General features: G+C 40.0%; 1 protein-coding gene across 15 annotated transcripts in view; it reads left to right on the top strand.

The window, feature by feature from the left end:
- The window catches only part of ARHGEF33 (Rho guanine nucleotide exchange factor 33), a 129,569-nt gene that overhangs the window by 13,126 nt on the left and 92,230 nt on the right, over window positions 1–24,213 (top strand). For 13 of the 15 annotated variants that reach the window (XR_009357381.1, XM_059188534.1, XM_059188531.1 and 10 more), the window contains exons 4-6: window positions 15,914–16,024; window positions 17,567–17,616; window positions 22,511–22,654. Coding sequence is in view for 14 of the 15 variants with exons in the window: in XM_059188534.1 (XP_059044517.1) it covers window positions 16,000–16,024; window positions 17,567–17,616; window positions 22,511–22,654 (219 nt within the window). In the remaining variant the exon portion in view is untranslated. The remainder of the gene's footprint in view (window positions 1–15,913; window positions 16,025–17,566; window positions 17,617–22,510; window positions 22,655–24,213) is intronic. The other 2 variants (XM_059188544.1, XM_059188545.1) reach the window with 1 other exon arrangement.

Below are 24,213 nucleotides of genomic sequence, written 5' to 3'. Positions count from 1 at the left end.
AACACACCCACTCACCCACATACCCTCACCATGTTTATCGAAGCATTCCTTTCAATCACACAAGATACTTTCCTTGAGAGAAGTCCTGACAAATACAGTTTTCTCGCTCTCCCATTTCCAGGGCTCTTGCAGTGCCTCTGATAGATGGGTGCCCGCACGGCTCCGTCATCCAGCTCTAACCCTGTTTTCAGCCCTGAGAGTGTCAAGCAGGCTCCCCCAGCCCACAGCTGGACCGAGGCTGCAGCTGCCCATGTGAGCTCCAGAGTCTGGCTCCCGCAGGGGTAACCGGGGCCTTTGAGCAAGCCATTTTAATATTCCAGTTCCAAACAGGAGCTCAGGACTTAGTCCAGTCACTCCACCTCTCGACCTCATTTTCTTTATTCATGAAGCAACAGGGTTTGGCTGGCTGATCTCCATGTAGTCCTTCAGTTCTGATTTTCTTCACCACTATATGCTTCATCTTTAGTTTGTACTGCAAGTCCTGCTGGTCGGGTTTGGCTTGGTCTCTCCGAACTACAATATTGGTTCATTCATTTATTCAACACCTATTTATTCAAACCTTTTCTGAGCTAGATCTTGTGTTAGACCTCAGGGACCGCAGAGTGAATAGAAATGCCCCTGCCCTCACGAAGTGGAGACGGCGGGCCAAGATGGCGGGGGAACAAAGAAAAAGATGGTTATTGTCATTTGCTGGTAAATGCGAGGGAGAAGAAGAGAGCAGTGGAAGGCAGGCGGGCAGTGGAGGCTGGGTCCTGCTCTTACACATGTGGCACAGAAGGCCTTTCTAATAACGTGACATTTAAGCAGCAACCAAAAGCCTTGGATTTTTTTTGTGTGTGTCCTTAATGTATGATTATGTAAATACTGTAAATTTGAGAAGACCCGGAAGTTGTCAGGTGATAGGAATGAAATAGGCCCCAGTGGAGGTGTGTGAGAGTTTGGGTTTCAACCTAGCTTTGCCCTGTCCCATCCTTCAGGTCCCAATATTTTTACAAACAAGATTATGATTGTTTACCTCACTGCTATGATTCTAAACATCCTAACATTTTAATGACTTTCAAATGTACTGCATCTACTTACTTATTTCACTTTTGTCAATGGGAATTATGCCCATTAACAATCAGTTCAAAGAGCTTTGACAGTTGAATGTACAGGAATTTACCAAGCAGGGATTTGTTTGGCGTGTGAATTTTGCATCCCGATGTTGAGTACTTTTCTCTTCAGCTCCACAAACACAGCCTAGAGACAGGACACAACCTAAAAAATGTGTGGGAAGGAGGTGAAGAATCATTGACTAGACTGGAAATACTCCTTTCAAAGGAGTAGGTCTTTTTTTTTTTTTTTTCTCCCCCTAGATGCATCTTGCATCCACTAGTTCATTCACTGCCTATCATGTGATTTGTTCTGGAGCAGGCCAGAGGCATGGGTCCCCAGGCTGACAGATGGCGGACACTGCGGGCTAAAGGCAGGTCCTGGGGATGTTAAAAGAAAAGTAGGCAAACCCCAGGCAGTGACATTGCTAAGGTGCATTCCAAAGTGGGCTAAGGATGAAAAGGATTCACTTTGCTTCTAAATCCAAAACATTAGAATCATATATATGTGATTATATGTGTATGATTGTTTTACATATATATGTGTATGTGTGTATATGTGTATACACACACATATATATGTACACACACACACACACACACATACACACACATATAGGGCTAAGCCAATGCAGATCATCCTATTTTTGAAATTGCGTCTCCCTCTCCCTCTGCCTGCCACTCCTCTTGCTGTGCTCTCTCTCTCTCTCTGTCAAACAAATAAAGGAAAATACTCTAGTAACAGTGCAGAGTGTTGAATAAACTCCTTAGGAAGCTCCTCCAGATGTTTAGGCACACAGCAGTCAGGGTTGAAGCAAAGGGAATGAAAAGGGAAGGAGGAAATTTAAGAAATCTGACAAAGACCCAGAGGGGTTGCACTGCTGGATTGGAGGAGAGGAAGCTCATTCGGAGGTCTTGAGCTGGGGTCAAGGGTAGTGCCAGAGACAGAGCTAGGGACCTCCCAAGGGGGAGCCTGGATAAGCTAATGGTGACCACTGGGATTTAAACAGATTGAGCTTCAGGTGACCATGGAAGAGTTAAGTGAAAATATTCACTAGAGAGAACTAGAACAACCAGAGATGCTCATTTAGCAGAAAAGAAAAGATCAGAAGACCTAAGTCCTAAAAAACAGCTAAAACTGCATAGTAGAAGAATTAAGGGTTAGGAAATTGTGAACGGCTTAGCACAATTCCAGTTGGGGGTATAGTGGAGTTTTTGTTTTTTGTTTCATTTTCCTTTTTGTTTTTTGTTTTTGGTCTTTTAGATGGAACAAAAGAACAATTATGGGAGGCTGAGGGGACTGAGGGGGTTGGGGAAGGGAGGCCATGACTTGCTCTAGCCCCATGTTGCTGAGTAATATTTGGAGACACCTCGCCAGATTTTAGTCTCAGCATTTTAGAGTTCCAAGGACTTTAAAAGCCTCCTTGAACTAGAGATGAGAAAACGGGAGCCCAGAGAGAGGACGTGGTTTCCTCTTGGCCCTGCAGAGTGAGAAGTCAGGGTTGGATCTCAGTTCAGTATTCCTCCCATCACCCCCCCCTCCGCACCCTCTACCCCACCCTGACCTTGCCAGTCAGCAGGTGTACTACCATTCTGACTTGGGGGGACCATTTTCACATCAGTCTATAGTGGAGTGCCTGGTGAAAAGGTTCAGATTGCATTATCGAAAAGCAGAAGGGATGGTCTATGAAAAGCACTAAGTACACAGCACTGGAGGCAGGAAACAATGTGATGCAGCACGTGTGCCCCCTCCACCCCCCTGTTAGACTGACTTGCCTTCGGTGAGGGAACCATTTTGAAATGGCATCAGAACAAGATGAAATGGGCATGAGCTATATAAGTTTGATTTCCTTATAGGATGTTTAAGTAGCCCTACAATAGGTTTCAAGTGAGATTGTTCAGTGTGTTTCCAGATCTATTTTTAAAGGTTCTGAAGATTAGGATTGCTATCCAATAACGCGGAATGGGCTGTATTTCAGTTTGGAGGCAGGAGGATGAAGAACTTCTGTGTTTCATTTTACTTATTCCTATCCCAACTTGTTCCCAAAAGGAAATTGAAACAGTGCAATGAAAGATTTAGGAATCAGAATATAGCTTCTTAGCAAAACCAGCCCAGATTTGTTCTAGTCTCTTTATGAAATATTTCTAGACCTTTCACTCTGTGCCAAACTTACCAGATATTGTTAAGAAGTGGTAAGACATTACTCATTGATTAGGTGCAGTATGCCTTAATTCTAGGAAGGCCATATATGAAATAAGCTGAAATTATAGAAGAAATAATCAAGCTCATGATGAATTTACATTTTTCACTGATGAATAAAAATGTTGACTATTTCTTCTATCTAGGCTAATGTGTTGTTGAACTCTAGTAATAATAGGTTATAAGATGACCCTTGCCTTAGTGAGGAGAATGACCAAGGCAGGCTTATGAAGGGTATGACACATCAACTACCCTTTGAAGTGTGAGTGGGTTCTGGGTTGGCAGAGTGCAAAGGGCTTTAAGGCAGGGCACCTATAGGGACTGAGATCCTCAGGTAGAAATGTATACAGCCTCTGGGTAGACCAGTTTTGCAGGGAGAATTATTGTCACTTTTTAGAGGCCCAAGACCATCACTGACCCCTGTCAACAGTGCATAAGCTGGGGAGCTATTCTTCTAACAGGTTATAGATTCACAGTGTTTGTAACTTCCAATGCCTGGGAGGTAATGAGAAATTACAGTCCTTCTGAGGATTGGGTTTTCCTCTATTCTCCTTTCTAGCAGTTCTGCAAGTGCCAAAGGCAGATCCAAATTGGATGTCATTTTATCTGAACTATGAAAAAACATCTCTCAGGAGAGGCAGCAGTAACCTGGTTTCCCCTCTCACCTAAAAAAGGCTTTGGTGACTGATGCTCTATTTCACAAGGTACTACTAACTCAGCCACATGATCCAGCTCCAGTGTGGCCTGCTGCTGCCTCGGCCTCAGCAGGAGGCACGCTTCCTGAGGACTAGTTAAGGTCTGCCACGTGGACAGACCCCTCTGCTAATTAGGGTTGTCCCTAGGGCTGGAGCTCTGGACTCTTTTTTTTTTTTTTTTTAAAGATTTTATTTATTTATTTGACAGAGAGAAATCACAAGTAGATGGAGAGGCAGGCAGAGAGAGAGAGAGGGAAGCAGGCTCCCTGCCGAGCAGAGAGCCCGATGCGGGACTCGATCCCAGGACCCTGAGATCATGACCTGAGCCGAAGGCAGCGGCTTAACCCACTGAGCCAACCCAGGCGCCCGCTCTGGACTCTTTCCTTCACTGTCCTCCCAGGAAACTCTCTTGCCCTTTGCTGTCTTCCTGCCCATCCCATGGGGACCAGCCTGGTGAAAATACAGTGACAGTCATTCATCTTCCTCTGAAGTAGGCATTTACTTTGCCCTGGGGCAACACTGTGTGCTCCACTCCTGAAGAGGGTCCTGGAGAGGCTCGTAACTTCGATTCAGATGAATCCAGGGAAGAGCCTATTTGAAAGGTTGAAATTAAAGCGAGTTGAACCAGGATAAGAAAAGAGAGGGAGCACATCTTCCTAACAGACCCGTGCTATAGCATTGAGGTTCACAAAATTGGCTTCTGGCACATTTACATATGCCAGTCAATAGAATGACCCAGAAGTAACAGGATCTGAAACTGTTGATACATTTTGATGTCTTAAAAGGACACAATAAATTAAATTTTAATTTAAATTTTAAAATAATTCTCTCTGACCATTGGGTTGTTTTGTCGTGTGTGTGATAGCACACTGGTGTTTTTTCCTGACTAATGTTGACATATAGCAACTCAACCAAATTACTCTATCTTGACTGATACTAGGTAAACAAGCCCCAAAATTAATGTGCCCATAGGGTGGAAGTGAAAGGATCTCTGCTATTCCATATTCTTATGTAAAGAACCTCTATGTGCCCTTGAGCTATGGAACTGCCCACTCTTTGCTCCCCTTCTCCCTGGCTTTGGGAGCTCTTGGGTGGAGCAGTATTTATAATTAGTTTTAGTGTGGGACTGTTCGTTAGGAGATGGCAGGACTTTTAAGCCCAATGGTGAGCCCAGGAGATATAGTTCTGCTACTAATACTTTGCTTGATGTTTTTTTTTTTTTTTTCCCCTAACAAAAATCACATCCAGGCTAAACCCTTTCTCTATTTACCAGTAATTCTTTTTTGCTTACATGAAGCATCATGTGGTGGAAGGCCTATTTCTCTTGTCATCCTGGATGAGAATTCATTCCACTTCCACAAGTATTTGTTGATGACAAGCCCCAGAAGGGCACAAGGAGCTGAGGACACAGAGATGAATAAAACCCCACTCTGCTGCCAGGTTGCTCACAGTCTGGTGAGGGGACCAGCATTCAGGCAGTTAACCAAGGACGTGATGATGGCCTTGTGACCTGGTTCAGTGGCAGGGGCTGCCCTGTTTCTAGCAACATCCATATTTGGGAAAAAGTCAATTAAGAGGATGACTTGAGGACTGATGACCATTTTCAAAATAAGACTGCTTATTTTGGGGGATGTCTGGTGGCAGAGGCCTATATATTAGTTCTTTAATGTATTGCCTTTGCTACCATAAACTGCTATGTATTCAAGAATGATTTGGTTATCTATGTTTTTAGAAGCAGGTATAAAAAATTACATTATCATTTGGCATCCTTATTTTAATCACTTGCATCCATGCTTCTATATCGTGAAATTTGTTTTATCTCCTTATCATTTTGCTTCTAAGGGTCATGCTATGCTCTTTGTTTTCTTGCTTTATGTTGATTTATGAATTATATTAGCAGATTTATAAGCATTCAGCCATTTTTATACTCTAGAACAAACTCAAGGGCTTGTATTTTTTGCTTTCTGATATTTTATTAATATTTTCTGATATTTATTTCTATTTGTACCTTTATTTATTTAGGCTTTCCTAGAGCAGATTCAGTATCAGAACCTCATGGGATAGATTTAGTGATTTACGTATATACTATTCCCTGGTATAGATTACATAATACAGTCACTGTTATTTTTGGAAACTTCCTGTGATTTCATCCTAGGTTATTTCTTATTTGAGGGGGAGATATATGACACCCCCCTTTCAAGTATCTTCTCTAGATACTCGTTGTGGTTGACTTTACAATTTTTGAAGCCATCCATTTTCCTAGAAAATGTCCATTTCATCTGGCTTTAAAAATTATTGGTAACAGATGACATACAGAATTTTAAAAATAATGTTTCATAACCTGAATTGGTGGTTACATCCCTCTTTTTGGTTCTATTTTGTACTCTTTCTCTTTTTCTCAACCATCCTCTGTCTAAAGAACTTGCTGGAGCTTTTCTCCTTTTACCAATCCATTCAACCTATTTGTTTGAATGGCTCTCAGAGCCCACATAGCAAGGAACACATTTTTAAATACAGTAAAACTGGTTCCTTGTATTATAGTGCTTTGAAATCCGATGGCATGAAATGGTTTATTTAAAGATCAAGGCTAATAGAGTAATGGTCTTACTTGGAGCTATTTCTGAAGTAACTTTGGGCCAATAATTGTTGAGATTTTCAGTTTCCTCCCATATAAGGTGGAAGGCAACAGGGCCCCCACACAGCTGCAATGATTGACAATGGCATGTGTACAAACAAGGTCATGAAATATGTCACTGCCTGAAACCTAGGTCTCTTCTAAGCTATAGAGAAAAACAATCCTCTTCAAAAATTTTTAAAGCATTCTACATCACAAAGATTATATAGATTTTCCTCTCTGAAAATGTTTGCAGGATTTGTCCTGATGAATTAACTTTAGTTTCAGGGGAAAATATTTCCTCATCACCCTCCCCCCAACATAAAAAGTTCTCATTCTGCTAAATTAGAAATATGCACTAAAGACCCATTCAATAAAGGACACTGAAATGGAAATTAACTCCAGTCTGCTTTCAATTAATTTCAATTCCCCAAAGTGTCAAACTTTCCTTTTTTGTCATAGCGGTAATTGGAAAGTAATAGACAATCCTAAGTTTTTGTGGTCTTTTGCGTGTATGTGTGTGTGTGGCATACATTCTAGGTCAGTCTGGGGGAGGGTCAGGAGATTTTTTTTTTTATATTCTTTAGGCTTCCATTAACTTTATTAGTATTGTTAACTTTATTATTTGAATGAATTTCATAAAAATATGAATCTGGCTATCTGGCTATCACTTCTTAGCTTAATTCCTATTTCTCTAGTGCAATAATTTTAGAACCTCTGTCTTTCAGCAGCAGAAACTGATTTTATTTATTTTTTATTTTTTTAAAGACTTTATTTATTTGACAGACAGAGAACACAAGTAGGCAGAGAGGCAGGCAGAGAGAGAGAGAGAGAAGCAGGCTCTGCACTGAGCAGAGAGCCCGATGCAGGGCTTGATCCCAGAACCCTGGGATCATGACCTGAGCCGAAAGCAGAGGCTTTAACCCACTGAGCCACCCAGGCACCCCAGAAACTGATTTTAAAAACAAATCCTTCCCCCAAATTTGCAGTTTGTTAATCAGGCAAGAACAGAGAGACTCTGGTTGAAGGGGATGGACAGGGGGCCCCCAGACCCCATGAGCTTGGTGGCTTTTTCCCTATTCCCAAGGCAGGTTCAAAAAAGCTGGATGGCTTCAAAGACTACAGACTGAAAACCATTGCTCTATATAATGATCAGGAAAGGTTTAGTAACTAATAGGCTTTTCCTAAAAACTTAATACACGATGTTTTCCAAGGGTCTGCCAGGGCCCACATGGGTGTATTTAGAGGCTAGCCCTGCTATTGTAGAGAAGGAAAGACAGGAGGAAGATTGGGGAGGAATAGAAGCCACACTAAGCTGGTGTGAGCACAACAGCATCTGCTAGTTAGAGATTCTAGGGCAATGAAGGGCCGGCTAGAGAATGGGCTCAGAGATTGAGGGATTCCCACAGAAAATGAAGCAAGGATTGCAAGTAAGATCTCAAAGGAAATGTCAGAAGATAGTAAGGCTTTTTCCAGAAAAAAATCATACTACTTTTCGATGTAATCTTGTTATTCTCCCCTTTAAAATGTGCCTTTTGATCGATATATGTTACTCATTTATATGATCACGGTGTTTGGACTAGTAATTCTCTTCTGGAAACCTTGCCTAAGAAAAAGTGTCCTTAAATATGAAAAAAAATTTTGCTATATTCCTTTTAATATTTATTTATTATAGTGAAAACCAGAAAACTACCCTAATGTTCAATAATTGTAGGAAGGAAAGAAAATGGACACATTTCCTCAAACAACTATTTTTCGGTAACTAAATATAGCAATTACATAATGATTTGGAGAAAGACACGAGTAATAAAAGCACCCATTCTGAAATCAGAGACCTGAGTTCCAACTCCGGCTCCCTCTGCCATTTTTTTATCCTTGATCCTGGGTATATTATTACCTCAAGCTAGCATAACCTTAATGACAACCCTCAAAATTTTTATCTATAAAACAAGACAATGATACATGCTCAACAGGACAAATATGAGGATTTAACGAAATGTGACAATATAAATAAATATGAAGTTATAGTGCTTGGCACATAGTAGCTGTTTAATAAATGTTATTTCTCTCTCCACCATTCTTTTTCTTCTTCTTTTTTAAAGATTTTATTTATTTATTTGACAGAGAGAGTGATAGAGCACAAGCAGGGGGAGCAGCAGAGGGAGAAGCAGGCTCCCCGCTGAGCTGGCAGCCTGATGCATGGCTCAATCCCAGGACCTTGAGAGAACTGAAGGCAGATTCTTAACCACTTAACTGATTGAGCCACTCAGGCACCCTCCACCATTTTTTATATAGCACACAGAAAGATGCTTAAGCTCTATCAACAGATCTGTTGACAAATTTAAGGAAATACATAGCTTCCTAGGAAAACATAAATTAGGGATGCCTAGGGGGCACCTGGGTGGCTCAGTGGATTAAGCCGCTGCCTTCGGCTCAGGTCATGATCTCAGGGTCCTGGGATCGAGTGCCGCATCGGGCTTTCTGCTCAGCAGGGAGCCTGCTTCCCTTCCTCTCTCTCTACCTGCCTCTCCGTCTACTTGTGATTTCTCTCTGTCAAATAAATAAATAAAATCTTTAAAAAAAAAATTAGGGATGCCTGGGTGGCTCAGTTGGTTAAGCAGCTGCCTTCGGCTCAGGTCATGATCCCAGGGTCCTGGGATCGAGTCCCACATCGGGCTCCTTGCTCGGCAGGGAGCCTGCTTCTCCCTCTGCCTCTGCCTGCCTCTTTGTCTGCCTGTGCTCGCTTGCTCTCTCTCCCTCTGTCTCTGACAAATAAATAAATAAAATCTTTATTAAAAAAACACAAATTAAAGAATTAAGCAGAAAAAATTGAGTAGATCAATTACCTTTGAAAAAATTGAAGAGAGTTTAAAGATCTGTCTACCTTTTAAAGAAAGGTCCAGATGATTTCATAGCTATGCTCTAGTATCTTTTAAACAACAGGTAATTCCAATTTAAATGAAATTTTTCTAAATTATAAGAAAAGATTGAAAACTCTCTAATTCAGTTTAAGAAGCTAGCATAACCTTAATGACAAAAAAACAATAAACATTCCACAGATCAAAGTCACTTGTGAATATAGCTGTGAAATGTCTAAATATTAACAAATAGAACCTAGCAGTGTATCAAAAGAGATATATCCTAGGACTGTAAGTATGATTCAACATCAGGAAAGCAGAAAATAATAAATTAAAGGGATAAAAAGAATTCTATCAATGGCTATTGAGAGGACTAATAAAATACAATATCCATTCCTAATAAGAAATTTTAGTAAAATAGAACTAAAAAGAAATTACTTAAATATGATAGAGATTATTTACCAAAGATAGCATTCTAAAATGCTATCATTTTAAATGATAATTTAAATGATCATTCTAAATGACTTTAAAGCCATTTACATGAAAATGGATAATGATGTCCACCATCACCATTATTAGTAAACATTATTCTGGAAGCTCTAAGAAATACAATAAGATAGGACAGTGAAATAACCAGTATAAATATTTGAAAATAAGGATAAAAATCACCCAAAGGGGGCACCTGGCTGGCTCAGTCTGTAGAGTGTGTGACTCTTGATCTTGGGGTCATGGGTTTGAACCCTAAGTTGGGTGTAGAGATTACTAAAAAAAAAAAAAACTTAAAAAAATTACCTAGAGGGGCGCCTGGGTGGCTCAGTGGGTTAAGCTGCTGCCTTCAGCTCAGGTCATGATCTCAGGGTCCTGGGATCGAGTCCCGAATCGGGCTCTCTGCTCAGCAGGGAGCCTGCTTCCTCCTCTCTCTCTCTGCCTCTCTGCCTGCTTGTGATCTCTCTCTGTCAAATAAATAAAATGAAATCTTTATAAAAAAATTAAAAAAAATTACCTAGAAAGCTCAAGAAATACTCATTTATTTATTTATTTTATTTTTTAAGTGGGCTCCACACTGGGTTTGAACTCACAACCCTGAGTTAAGACCTCAGCTGGGATCAAGAGTTGGACAATTAATTGACTGGGCCACAGGTACCCCAAGAAATACTCATTTAGAAATCTTTCATAATCCGTAAAGGAATATATTAAGGTCGTTAAATGTAAAACAAATATGAAAAAAAAAAAATAGAGAATACAAAAGCCAGCTAGAAGCGGGAATAGGAAAATGCCATTCACAATAGCAATAAAAATTATAAAATACTGAACAAATTTCACAGGAGCAGAATCTTTTTTTTTTTTTTTAAGATTTTATTTATTTATCTGACAAAGAGAGATCACAAGTAGGCAGAGAGGCAGGCAGAGAGAGAGGAGGAAGCAGGCTCCTCACTGAGCAGAGAGCCCAATGCAGGGCTCGATCCCAGGACCCTGGGATCATGACCTGAGCCAAAGGCAGAGGCTTTAACCCACTGAGCCACCCAGGCGCCCCTAGGAGCAGGATCTTTAAGAAGAAAATAATAAAATCAGATCAAAAGACCTAAAGCAAGATCCGGTCAAATGGAAAGAATATACATGCTCTTGGGTGACAAGAGCATGATCTTTTTTTTTTGTTAAAAAAAAGATCAGTTGTCCCAAATTAATATATAAATCTAATACAATTGCAATGAGAAGCCCTTTTTTTTGTAATGGTAAAATGATCTTGGAATCCTTTTATTCATACGGGAAAATAAATGTCAGGTAAAGCAAATTATAAAAAAAAAATAGTTGACTTGCCTTACCAAATATCTTTAAAACATGGACGGACATCTATAATTTGTGGTTTGGGAATTGAAGCACAGAGATTGGAATGGAACAGAGAGCGCATAAAAGATTTCTGTGTATATGGGAAGTTAACATGTGACAGAAATAATGTTCAAATTCTGTGAAGGAAAAGGATGGCTTGGTAACGACTGATGCAGGCACAAGCAGCCATCCATCTGGAAGGTAAACAAATTGGTCTCTGCCTCGCATCACATACAATTACAAGTTCCAGATGAATTAAACACTTAAAAATAATGAAAGCCTTGGAAGAAAATTTAGGGAAACATGTATATAAAATCTTGGGGCCACAGAGAGCTTTTAAAGTGATGCAAGAAATCTAGACTAAGGAAAAAACATCTATTTGACTTCATAAATTTAAAAATGTTTCAATAGCAAAAGTGACCACCAAGTTGGAAGTCAAAAAAGATAGATGGGGGGAAAAAAAAAGATAGATGGGAAAAATATTCAAAATTCACACAACAAATAAAAATCTAATTTCTATTATGTGAAAACTCTTGCTAGATGATAAGGGAAAGATAGATGATCCAATGGAAAAACATGCAAAGCAGAGGAATAGGTCATCTCAAAATAGCAAATCTAAACGTACGGTAAGGATATGTAGAGATGCGCAGTAGCGCTAGCAATGAATCCTAGTAACTATGAAATATCACTCGTCACTCACCTGACAAGAACTAAAAAGTGTTAACAGGCACTATAGGCTGGGATACAGGAGAGGAGGTGGTCAGGCCATATTCCTGGGGGAAATGAGAGTAATTACAGCCTTTTTGTAAAACAGCCTAGTCGTATCTGTTAAAACCCCACATCATTAAAAGCACCAATGTGTAAGCCTCCATGTACTAAGCTGTTTGTTATAGCACTGTCTGCAGTGGCAAAATGATGGAAATCGAGGGAATGTACATCAGTACAGAAATCATTAACATAGATCATTCATGCCTCAGATACTATGGAGCCGCTAAAAATAATTTATTTCATCTATTCCAATTATCTTGGGAAGATTGTCACGATGTACTATTAAATGAAAGGAACAAGATGCAGGGAGGTCTCGTTTGAACCTACAATGACATGTATGTTCTGTGTATATGTGTGTATATGATTATGAGAGGGGGAGAGAGGAACAGAAGAACACTCGCAGATGGTCCACACTCATCAGTGTGACTGGGGAGAAGCCTGCAGCTCTCTGCTCAGTGGCCACCGTAAAAACAACATGAGTAAAAAGGATCCAATTTTTAAAAAAAAAAGTAAAACACTTGTGCTATAATGTAGGTGAAGTGGTGATGCAAGTAGGTCCGTAAACAATCATGTAAAACATTCAACAGGAAAAAGATTGGCAGGCAATACAGCTAAATGATCATCACGGTTCCTTAAGCAGAGGCATTATAGTTGGTTTTTTTCCCTCTACGCTCTACATTTTCTCTAATGTAGTTTTGTTGTTTTTGTAAATAAGTAAATAAAATAAAAATTCTAATTTACTTTATATTAACCACATACTTTTTTATCATATCTTGAAATCAGTCACTATAGGTACATATGTGAGCTTGATGACATCCTAACTCTGAAAATGTGTACCTTTACATGTTATCTATGACATATAAGAGATATTTTCTATTTGTTTTCAATTAGGCATAGATGAGATGACTAAATCCCTGGGAAATATTTATCCATAAAAATGTGGCTTTACATATTTCAAGATTTCCCCCCTGCTAAACAGTAACAGGTATCACTTCTAACAGTAATGTTCTTTTAAAAAAGATTTTATTTATTTATCTATAGAATGATAGAGCACAAGCAGGGGGAACAGCAGAGGGAGAGGGAGAGGCAGGCTCCCTGCTGAGCAGGGACCCCAGTGCAAGGCTCAATCCCAGGACCCTGGGATCATGACCTGAGCTGAAGGCAGACACTTAACCAACTGAGCCACCCAGGAGCCCCCTCTAACAGTATTTTCAAAGCTGTGTGGCCTTGGGCAAGTCATTTCTCTTCCCCTCCCTAGACCTAAGTTGCTTCACCTATAAATGAAGAAGCTGGATGAATCAATTTTCTCATGGCCTTTGGCTCTAACATTCCATGATTTAGTTTATATACATCATAGAATGCATTAGATGTCAAACAACTGAACAATTGCTATGGAGAAGAAAGTTTTCATCTTGTAATACATCAGTTGTAAAAGACTAGAGAAGATGCCCAATCTTGATGTAACTTTATGCTCATATGAAAAATGTGCAAGACTCCAAAGACTGTATAGCCTTGACTCTCTTGCTACCCCTCATTTATAATTATATAGCTATTGATCAATACTTTTTCATTCATGTTTACCTTTTTGCCCCTGCCAACTTATTATTTTGCTTCACATACCTCAATATATGAATGAAAATGGTTTTTTTTTTTTTTTTTAAGATTTATTAGGGATGCCTGGGAGGCTCAGTCAGTTGGGCCTTGGGTCATGGTCCCAGGGTCCTGGGATCAAGTCCCACATCAGGCTCCCTGCTCAGTAGGGAGCCTGCTCCTCCCTCTGCCTGCTTAATTCCCCTGTTTGTGCGCTGTCTTTACCTCTCTGACAAATAAATGGGTGAAGTCTTTTAAAAAAAATTTATTTATTTGAGAGAGAGGGAAAGTGAGAGCATGTGTGGGAGGGCAAGCATTGGGAAAAGGGGGAGAGAATCTCAAGCAGACTCCATGCTGAGCACGGAGCTGACCTGGGACTGGATCTCATGACCCTGAGATCATGACCTGAGTTGAAACCAGGAGTTTGACGCTCAACCGATGGTGCCACTCAGGAACCCCTGAATGAAAAGTTTTAATTCTACTTTCTTGAGGTGTAACTTGTAGAGAATAAAATGTCCCCAATGAAAATACACATTTTATGAGTTTTGACAAATGTATGCACCTGTATAACCGCCACCACAGTTAAGCAACAGAACATTTCTATCACCCTGAAAAGTTCCCTGTGCCTCTTCCCAATTAAGCCCCACCCCTTATCCTAGGTAATTATTGATAGGCATTTTGTTGCTATAGATGAGATATGTCTTTCTAGGGCAACCAACACGTTTTTGACTTTTGTTTTCTCAATCTTGGATAGTGTTAATGTATTTTGATAGTTTCAATCAGGTTTCTCAGATGCACGCAACAGAAAAGAGCTCTGGCTGATTTCAGCAGCATAGGAGTTTGCTGAAAGGATATGGGCAGCTCACAGGGTTGCTGGGAGCCTGGAGAACAAGACTGGGATTATGCAGCCAGCAACAATGTCCCAAATCATAGAGTACAGCTCTTCTGGTGAGGAAAACACCCAAGCAGCAGTTGGAGTTACCTCAACTCTATACCAGGTCATGGTCACTGCCACTACCCATGGGGCTACTGCTATTTTAGGAACTCTGTTTCTTAGAAAGTACATCCAGGATGCAAAGTACATCCAGTATATCTGTCTTAAGAAATCCTTCTGCAACTGCCAGTGTCAACTGGTGTGAGTAAATCTGAGTGGCATACGCTAGAGCATGCAACCTTCATGCCAAAGCGGCAGGGAGCTTAGGAGAACCTGCCACTTTCAACCTCTAGAGTAAGAGACTTAATCAACCTCTAGAGTAAGAGACTTAATCAAGCTTTGTAAGATGGGAAGACTCCCCTGTTGTTGGAAAGGGTTAAAATCCTAGATGGCCAAAAAGAAGGCCAACTTCGACTTTTTTTTCGACTGCATGCTGAACGTGCGGCTCCACGTGCGACGGTCAGTACAACCAGGCCGCATCTGATAACAGCCCCTGTGTATAAAGTGGTCTACCAGATGCCAAAAGTGAGAACGAGGTCATCAAGGCACTCACTGTGCAACGAAATAGAAACAGATGTATTGGCCTTCATACTTGCTTAAGTTTCTTCTTCTTCTTCTTTTTTAAGATTTTATTTATTTATTTGACAGAGATCACAAGTAGGCAGAGAGGAAGGCAGAGAGAGAGGGGGAAGCAGGCTCCCTGCTGAGCAGAGAGCCCGATGCGGGGCTCCATCCCAGGACCCTGAGATCATGACCCAAGCTGAAGGCAGAGGCTTTAACCCACTGAGCCACCCAGGCGCCCCACGTTTTTTCTTCTTAAGACGATCTCCCTCAACGATAACCTGTTAATAAAATTAATGGGTCTAAAGTAATTGATTTGATTTAAAAAAATGTAGTGTATTAAAAACTGCCACAATTTTAAGTAATGCATTTCATGTTTATTTTTAAAATACCTTTAACTTTTTTTTTTAAAAGATTTTATTTATTTACTTGAGAGAGAGATAGTGAGAGAGAGCATGAATGAGGAGAAGGTCAGAGAGAGAAGCAGACTCCCCATGGAGCTGGGAGTCCGATGCGGGACTCCATCCAGGGATTCCAGGATCATGACCTGAGCCGAAGGCAGTCGTCTAACCAACTGAGCCACCCAGGCGTCCCAAAATACCTTTAACTTTTAAGCCAAATGTTAACTTGATATTTTTACTCTTCTGAAATGACATAAACCTCAAGTTGCCTCTAATAGCTCTGTTCATTTCAATTATTATGTTAATACATAAAATAAATCCAGTTACTTCACCAGTCCTCCTTGCTATCCCATATTCTTGATTTCAATTGCCAGGTCCAGAGAAGAAGGGGTGGCCTGATCCAGGGACAATGAAGATGTAATGTTGAAGAATCAGCTGGAGGAAAGAAGGAACAGGCACCATGGAAAAGACCAAAACAAAGCAAGGTTAGATTTTTCCTATGTCTTGCTTTAGATCTCAGGATTTAAGAAACGGAGGTTTCAGTCTTCTCTTGCCATTGTATCAAAACATGATAATATGTTACCTTGACTACTCTCATCTCCTTCTTATCATATAATGACCATAAAGAGCACAGACTCGGTGCTGGAGAAACAGGACATGTGGAAATGCTATCTATATAATTTGGTCTGAATAATTATCTTATTTTTCTTAGCAATAACTTGAGGACTTGCTTCACAACAACCTGCTGAATAAGGCCAAGATACAGATTCAAATAATAAACATCCAACACCTTCTAGAAACATAAGTGCTCTCTCTTTTCATCTTTACCACACAGAATCAACCATATAGAAATAGTTCTGTTACCATCTCCAATTTACAGATAAGGAAACATTCATAGAGGAGTCAGGCTACAATCACAAAATATCAAAGTTTGATCTGGTCTCATGTTCTGGTTCTTGCCCTGACACCAGGCTGCTGGGACACAGTATAAAATGGGCTAAGTAATCTTTACCCAAGCTCGTGTGAGGAGTTTTGGTGATCTCAAACCACCTGGATTTTATAGGAACAGCCTTCTGTTTACATAAGTTCTGGGCTCAGGTTACGTATTATTTATGAACTTAATACACTGAAGCTGGTTCCTCTAAGGGAGGGTTTTCTACACCAGTACGTCTTAAGGGAACAATACACACACACATTCATACATCCAAATATTTGCAACCGGTGCCTTCATCTATAAACTGCTTGATTCATGCAATGTGACACAATGGAAATATAACTAAGCGGATGAGGAATGAGCTGTGTGATTTACATGACTGTCTCGTCTTCGTGGCCAGCCAATGTGGTTCTGAATGTTTAAGCCAAGGCTTTTTCTCCCTAGTTTATAAGTGGTTTTTATAACCTACTACCTCCTTTGTATTTGCCCTGTGTTTCAGTCTCTGGTGTTGCCAATATTCTTTTTCTTTCTGCCTGCGTCCTTCCCAGAATCTTTCCGTTGACAGTTCCCTTTACCAGCCCTTTTGCACAGGAAGACAGCAAGATTACCTTAGAGGATCTGGGCAGTGACAGGAGGGAAACCTTAAAAATTTGGCAAGGACATTTTATGCAGGTGTCCTGAGAACAACAGAGTGATAACTAGACAGGAGTCTGGTGTAGCCTGAGTACAGAACGACCTCCTCAAGTAAACTCCTGTTAGCCTCAAGAACATGAGGGAAACCCTTCAAGGGCATTCCCTTCTGGTTGATTAATGATCACTAATCATTTAGTTTGGTTGAGAAACTTCCCCACTGTGGTAGAATGTGTTTTGTTTTGTTACCACAAGGGTTTTATCAGGTAGATATGGTTAGGTCATTAGGATGTGAATATAGAAACCACCTACACCGTCTTATGTTTTGTTCTTATATCACTGGTTTCTTGTCATGCAGCCACAGATTTAAGATCCTATGAGTCGCCTTATTCCTTGCATGTGTGTGAGTAGGATAGGGACAGAATGAGTCATGTTCATTGAACAAAGCTCTTTCTTCCTACAGGAGAGAATGAACATATGCCGATGAATAACCCTTCCACACAGATTTACCAGGTAAAAACAATTAGATTGTTTTGAACACTCCTGTGTGTGATAGTGATGACTGTCGCTGACGTATGGAGTTTTCTAGCACTCGCAAGTGCTTGCATGTCCATCATTGCGTTTGTTCACTTACCAGGACCATGAAGTAGGCAGGGCAGAGAGCGAAGCTCACGTTGCGCCTTTGAGAAAACTGTTGAGTGAAGGACAGCTTCTCTAGGTTCTAAATTATGGCATGGCCACTCCCATGTCCATTCTGCGTTCCATGCCCATCGCCAACATCACTCTGGCCATGACACTGTGCGATGCCAACTCCATGAGAGAGGAGGAGAGAGCAAGCTCTGTTTTTCTTTGTTTCTTATTTTAGCAGGGAAAATTGAAAATTGAAAGGGGGTTAACACTGCAGATGTTCACATAGGGTGATCAAAAAAGTGTTAAGCTTCCTCTGAACAATGGGAATAATTTTATTTCTAAGGAAGTTAAAAATTCTGCAGAACATTTTATAGTATGTTTGCAACAACAGTCACTTGGGGCTGCTTTGACTTTCTACAGAGTATTTATTTGGTGTCTATCTTCTAAATGTAAATTGAAAGTAAAATCCTGTCCTTAAAAATCATGGATGTTTATTCTGATATAATCTGTAATGTAAAAGAAGCTTTGGGCTAGGAAAATCCATGCTCCCCTCTCAAGTTAAGGCACTATAATCTGGAATGCAGGAGATGGAAGAAAGAATTAGCAGAGCTTGGTGGGGGCTGGGAGAAAGGATGATTTCAAAGTTGGCTGTGAAGTTTTAAGGTTTGGCAGGGGAGTGGTCTTCTGGAAAGAGCAATAGGAATCCAGAAGAGTGGAGAGTTTTAAGGGAAATGTTATTTAGATTTGTTGAGTTTAAGTGATAGTAAAATGAAAATAATGACTAGTTCCCAGAAATCTCATGCAAGAGGTCACTGCTGTGAGCCAATCAGGGCGAGCCAACACAGGATTATGAAAACATTTTTGTAATCACGCTGCAACTAGACCAAGACCAGCAGTGGGAAGGAGTAGAGGAAACAGCCTCATTTCAATTTATTACATATTTCTTGAGCAGTTACTATGTGTAAAATCAACTGCTTGGTCTAGTGAGAAATAAAACATACATTTGCAATTGATTTTTAAGTGTCCACCTTCTGGAAAACATATACAATAAATAGCTGAAACAGGTAGGCTGATGGAAGGATTATAGCAGAGGTATTGATGTGGTGGAGAGATGAATGAATATTGGCTGAAGGCATTTAAGGACAGATTGGTCGTTTGGTAAGTGGATATGGGAAAAGGTGTTTCAAGCAGAGGGACCAGCTTGAACAAATGTCTGGAAGCAGGAGTGAGTCTTCACTCATTGCTGATTTGATGCCTCACTTGTCCACGACTTCCAACTGCCTTCCCTGCCCACCTCTCCTCTGCTCACATCACATCTGACCTGTGTATGATGGCATCGGAGTGACTGTGAGTATGTCTTTAAACTTAGGTATGATTTAAAGTCTATTATAGATTTTATGTAGGTCACTCCCTGAATGCTGGCTAAATATAGCGGCAGTGGGGGGTGGCCTCATTCTCTCATTGTATCACAAATCCAAGTACATCTGTTCGCAGTGGAACCAATGAAGCAGTGGAAGCGAAGCTGGTCTATATGACCTCTGTGGTGCTGTGATCATAAGCCCATCCTTGTTTTAAAAGAATGCTTCCTAAAACCCAGACTGGTTACTCCAAGCAACATTTAAGCAGAAGAAGATGAAGGAGAAGTAAAGAAAGAAGAAGAGGAAGAGGAAGGAGGGAAGCAGGGAGAGGTTAACTCTAATAGAATACAGTCTATACCAAGAAGGGAGAGCAAACTATGAAATTTGAAGTAAAATATGACATTTTAGCCATTTTCTATTTTATTTTCCTGATAGACCCCATCCCTTCCTGAAATTATAGTAAATAGTATTATTTATTTATTTATTTATTTATTTATTTATTTATTTATTGTCTGTTTCTTTCTGTAGAATGTAAGCTCCAAGGGCAGGGACTTAGTCCATTTTGCTGTCTGTTGTATCCTCAGCATAAAGTACAGTGCCTGGATTATAACATATATATATTCAATAAATATTAGTTGAATGAATGAATGAATGAATGAATATCTACAAGATGTGTATATTGCTTTGAGCCAAGAGATCTGATGCACTCATTTAATCTGGTGTCAAATCATGTTTGGAAATGGTCTGGTTCTTCTTTGGGACAAAAAAGAAGAGATCCTTACTTCCTACCCTAATCAAATAAACTAAAAAATGGATTAAAGGGCTAGAAATTTTAAAAAATCAAATTATAGAAGTTTAGAATGAGTGAATATTTATCTTGTCTCTGGATGTGAAAAAAGCACTGGAAGAAATCACAAAGGAAAGGGCTTGAGATTTCCCCCTACATTACAATTTAAAAATTTCCCAACATAAATGTATTTTCAACCAATTCAAAGGTAAATAACAAAACAGGAAAATTTTTTTACAGAAAAATACCACAAGGGTTTAATGATATATAAATAGTCAATACAAGTCAGTAAAAAAAGAAACTTCTGATACCTCAATAGAGTATGGGCAAAGGACACAGACAACTTATCAAAGTAGAATTATAGATAGCTAACAAGTAGGAGAGAAGATGGAGGCTTTTGAAGCTTATGACAATCTGATTAGTGAATAATAAAATAATTAATAGTATTTAGTTTTGATGAGTGTGTGTAAATTGGTGGAAACGTCAATAGAACTTTTTAGTTAAAATACAGTAAAAGTGTTAAAATGTTCGTAACCCTAATTAGCTCCCTGCTCTTTAGAAGGATTTGACCTCCTTGGTAAATAAGGTACCTTGACCCAAATCAGATCACGGGAGCCAACAGGAGAACAAGCACTACCAGCTCCCAGTTCATTCCAGAATTATACAATCTGTGTGGATTCACTGATTGTTCTTTAGCTCATATTCCGTTTTATTTGACTCCAAGTCTATTCTGTTTTTCTCTCATCCTTCGTTCACTGTACAGAGGCCTCTCAGATTTCACCCACTCTCTTCTCCAGAGTCAAATTGTGTTGCTGCAGACTGATTATTTCCTTTTGCACACGGATTTTTAACTTGAGAAGTGGGGGTGAGGTCCCACAATCAAGGCCACAGATGTGGTAACTGTACCATTTGGTCCTAGCCCAACTCCCGCCTAATGATGTGAATTCCAATATGTTTCTGGCTCACCTGCAGAAATGTAAACATTGCAGCCTCCTCCATTTATGTTACTTATGTTTTGTATATTTTGTCTAAGACATGTTTTTCTAAATACACTAATTTAGCCCTTTGAGTCAAATACTACCCAATGTCCTTAAACTCACAGTAATTTCATATTTAGGAATGTATCCTAAGGAAATAATCTGAAATGCATACCAAGCTTTAAATAAAAAGCATTATAGGTCAGCATTATTTATAATGTTGAAAAATTACAAACAGCAGAAATTTCCAAGAACTGAATGGATGGATAAACTCTGGCACATCCATAGGATGGAATATCGAGTAACCATTAAAAATAGACACATAGAGAGGCACCTGGGTGGCTCAGTGGGTTAAAGCCTCTGCCTTCGGCTCAGGTCATGATCCCAGGGTCCTGGGATCGAGCCCCATATCAGGCTCTCTGCTCAGTAGGGAGCATGCTTCCCTCTCTCTCTCTCTGTCTGCCTCTCTGCCTCTCTGCCTACTTGTGATCTCTGTCTGTCAAATAAATAAATAAAATCTTTAAAAAAAATAGACACATAGAAAAAAATTCAAAGGCTACAGGAAAGGGTTTATAACAGTGTTTGGCAAATATATCTGTAGTATGAGTTCAACCATATAAATGTATGCACTTATATTCACAGAACAAAACAGAAGAAAATGTGCCCAAACATTTGTGGTTGTATAAAAGTAGGGAGATCTGAAGTGATTTTTTTTTCTTTTTTCCTTTTCTCTGTAATGAAAATAATTTAAGAAAATGAGTTATGTGCCAAAAGGACCCCTAACTGAAAAACTATGGGAACCAGTCCTACAGTAATAGGTTTCATCATTAAAATTGCCTTTGAAAGTTTTCTAGGATTTGTTAAGTCCCTTTTGAGCCTCAGTCTCTTTTTGCCATTAAGGAATATCTCCCAACACCAGAGAAATTAATTCTACTAGACCTGTGGTAATTCCCAGATTGATAAGATAAATTTCCAGCATGTCCTGCTTCACATCTTCTTCAGTCGTGCACTATAAGAATGACGTTAAGGGTCAACTTCTGCAGGGAGTGTAGAAGAGTAGATTTGGGAAATTTACTCGACCACTCGAACGACTTGCTGCCCACTTTTTGTTTTAAATTATCATATATCTGGGGATTATTAAAGAGGCCTAACATGAAGAGGATGAAAACTGGCAGAAAGACCGTATTTCCTCTGTACAAACCCTGGTTTGGGGGAAACCAAAGCAATTACGTTGGCATCCTTGCCATCGTGTGCTGCTTCGTAGAGTCTGTCATCAGGTGTTGTAGGAATTTGGCCTGCCTTGTGGAGCTTCCTCAAATCTTGACATTTATGACTTAGCAGGGATCTCAAGGCCCAGGCCCAGTCCCCTGAGTTGGACTCAGATTAGACTTTGACCTTGAAAATGGAACAGAATGAAGGGCAAGTCTGTGTGAAAAACAAGTTGGAACAACTTGCATCATTTATGAAAATTTAGTTTGAGGGAACTTTGGTGAAAAGTGATGGGAAGACATTGATTAAAATTCACCTTGAGAAGAGTTAAGAGGCCAAGAAAGTAAAGAACATTGAGAAACAGAAATTAAGAACAGGAAATAGGAAGAATTCGGACTCCTCTCCCCTATTTCTTTGAGCCTAAGATGCCCTCTGTGGTACCCTAGGCTTCGAAGTACAAGTCTTCCCTGAACCTGCCTCCGGTGGGAGCCCGCCTCCAGCGGCAGGACGGAGGGATCATAACCTCTCTAGAGCAGCTTCATGAAAAAATCAACGAGATGAGGAACGTGTTCAACTCGCTGGAGAACAAGGTAGACACCCATTTCTAATCCTTGGGGTGGGCTGTGGGCTGTCAAATGAGAGAGCTGAAGAGAGAGAGCAGAGAAAAGATGTTAAGTCCATGTCCTCAGAGTGTTTTTTATTCACAAGGAATGGCCAGTTGGTACTGGAAAACTAGTCTGTAGCAGCTCAAGAGGCTGAGCCCCGTGCCGTCTTCAAGGCGACACGTTTACAGTGTGCTTATGCTCACATGTGGCATCCTTTCCTTGGCTGATCCGTGGATGGAAAGCTGTTTATCAGTCAATAGTGTTATTTTGGTGGTAGGTACCCAAGGGGCTCAAAGTAATAAATGGGAAAGAAATGGGTTCCTAACCTAAAATGGTTTCAAAATCCCCCAAGTCCCTATATAACCTGGCTCTTAGGGAAACTCTTTTTTTTTTTTTTTTTTTTTTTTTTTTTTTTGAGAGCTGGGGTTCTACAGGTGAGGAAAAGTCCTTTCCCCTAGGATCCTCCTGCTGTCTTTTGGTTCCTGGGGAAAACTCCGTACATCCACCTAAGGGAGCAGTGATAATGAAACCTATTTCTGTCGGATAGTGGTTCCCTTTTTTTTTTTTTCCAAACAGAAAACCAGAGCACCTGAATGAATGGCAGGTTTCCTTCCTTCAATTTTAATACTTGCACAGATTTTGCTTTGATATTATATTGCCGTCGATTTTATTTTGTTCACTGAAGATGAATTTACATAATGAGAACTATCAGATCAAAGGTAGTGGACTTGGTGATTTAATCCATTATGATGACTAGATTAGGACATGTACAAAGATCCATCGCAAAGATTAATTAAAATTAAAAATGATTGTGGCGAAATATAGATGGCTCGTGTTGTTTCTCAGGCTTCCAGCCCTGAATGCTTGGCAGGTCCTGCTTTTGTCCTCAGAATGATCTCTTTGGCTCCTCTTATTTCTCACTATTCCCGCCCCTTGAAAGAAAGCTTTGTGAGGCACAGTGAACCACAAAACCCTATATTTTAAAAATATGGTGTAGGAGACCAAGTCATTTCATAGTGGGAGGTGTCGTTGTGAGCTGGAATCATTTTGGATGACCAGATTCTGAAAATGTTTAGAACTACACATTGGAAGGAATTTTGTTAATGTTGTCAAAAGTTTTGTTTCAAAGAGAGAACTGAAGCTACGAGTTCCTCTCCTTAGCAGAGTGTAAGATCATGAATTTCAAGAAAGTAATGTTATTATCTTATTGTTATTATTATCTTAACTTTCTGTGTGTTGAAAATGTTTCTTTACATTTGTTCAATAAAAAAAACCAACAACCCGAACTTTAGAAGCGTTCCATTTTCTCCACGTTTCTGTTTGTGCTTAACTTTTTGATGTGTCACTGAAAGGGGGAGAAGAATTAAATTTCTTGAACACTTTCTTTGTACCAAGCATGCACTGTGGCAGGAAGCTTACCTACATGTATTCATTGAATCTTCAGACAGCCCTGTGAAATAGGTGTCACAGTAGTTATTTTATGCAGGAGGAGACTGCTACAAAGAGGTTAACCAACTTGCCTGAGGTCTTACTTCTCATAGGAG

This window comes from Mustela lutreola, chromosome 9, assembly GCF_030435805.1.
Source record: "Mustela lutreola isolate mMusLut2 chromosome 9, mMusLut2.pri, whole genome shotgun sequence".
Lineage (NCBI taxonomy): Eukaryota > Metazoa > Chordata > Mammalia > Carnivora > Mustelidae > Mustela > Mustela lutreola.
The sequence above is the reverse complement of the archived record's forward strand: the minus strand, read 5'-3'. Positions and strand labels throughout refer to the sequence as shown.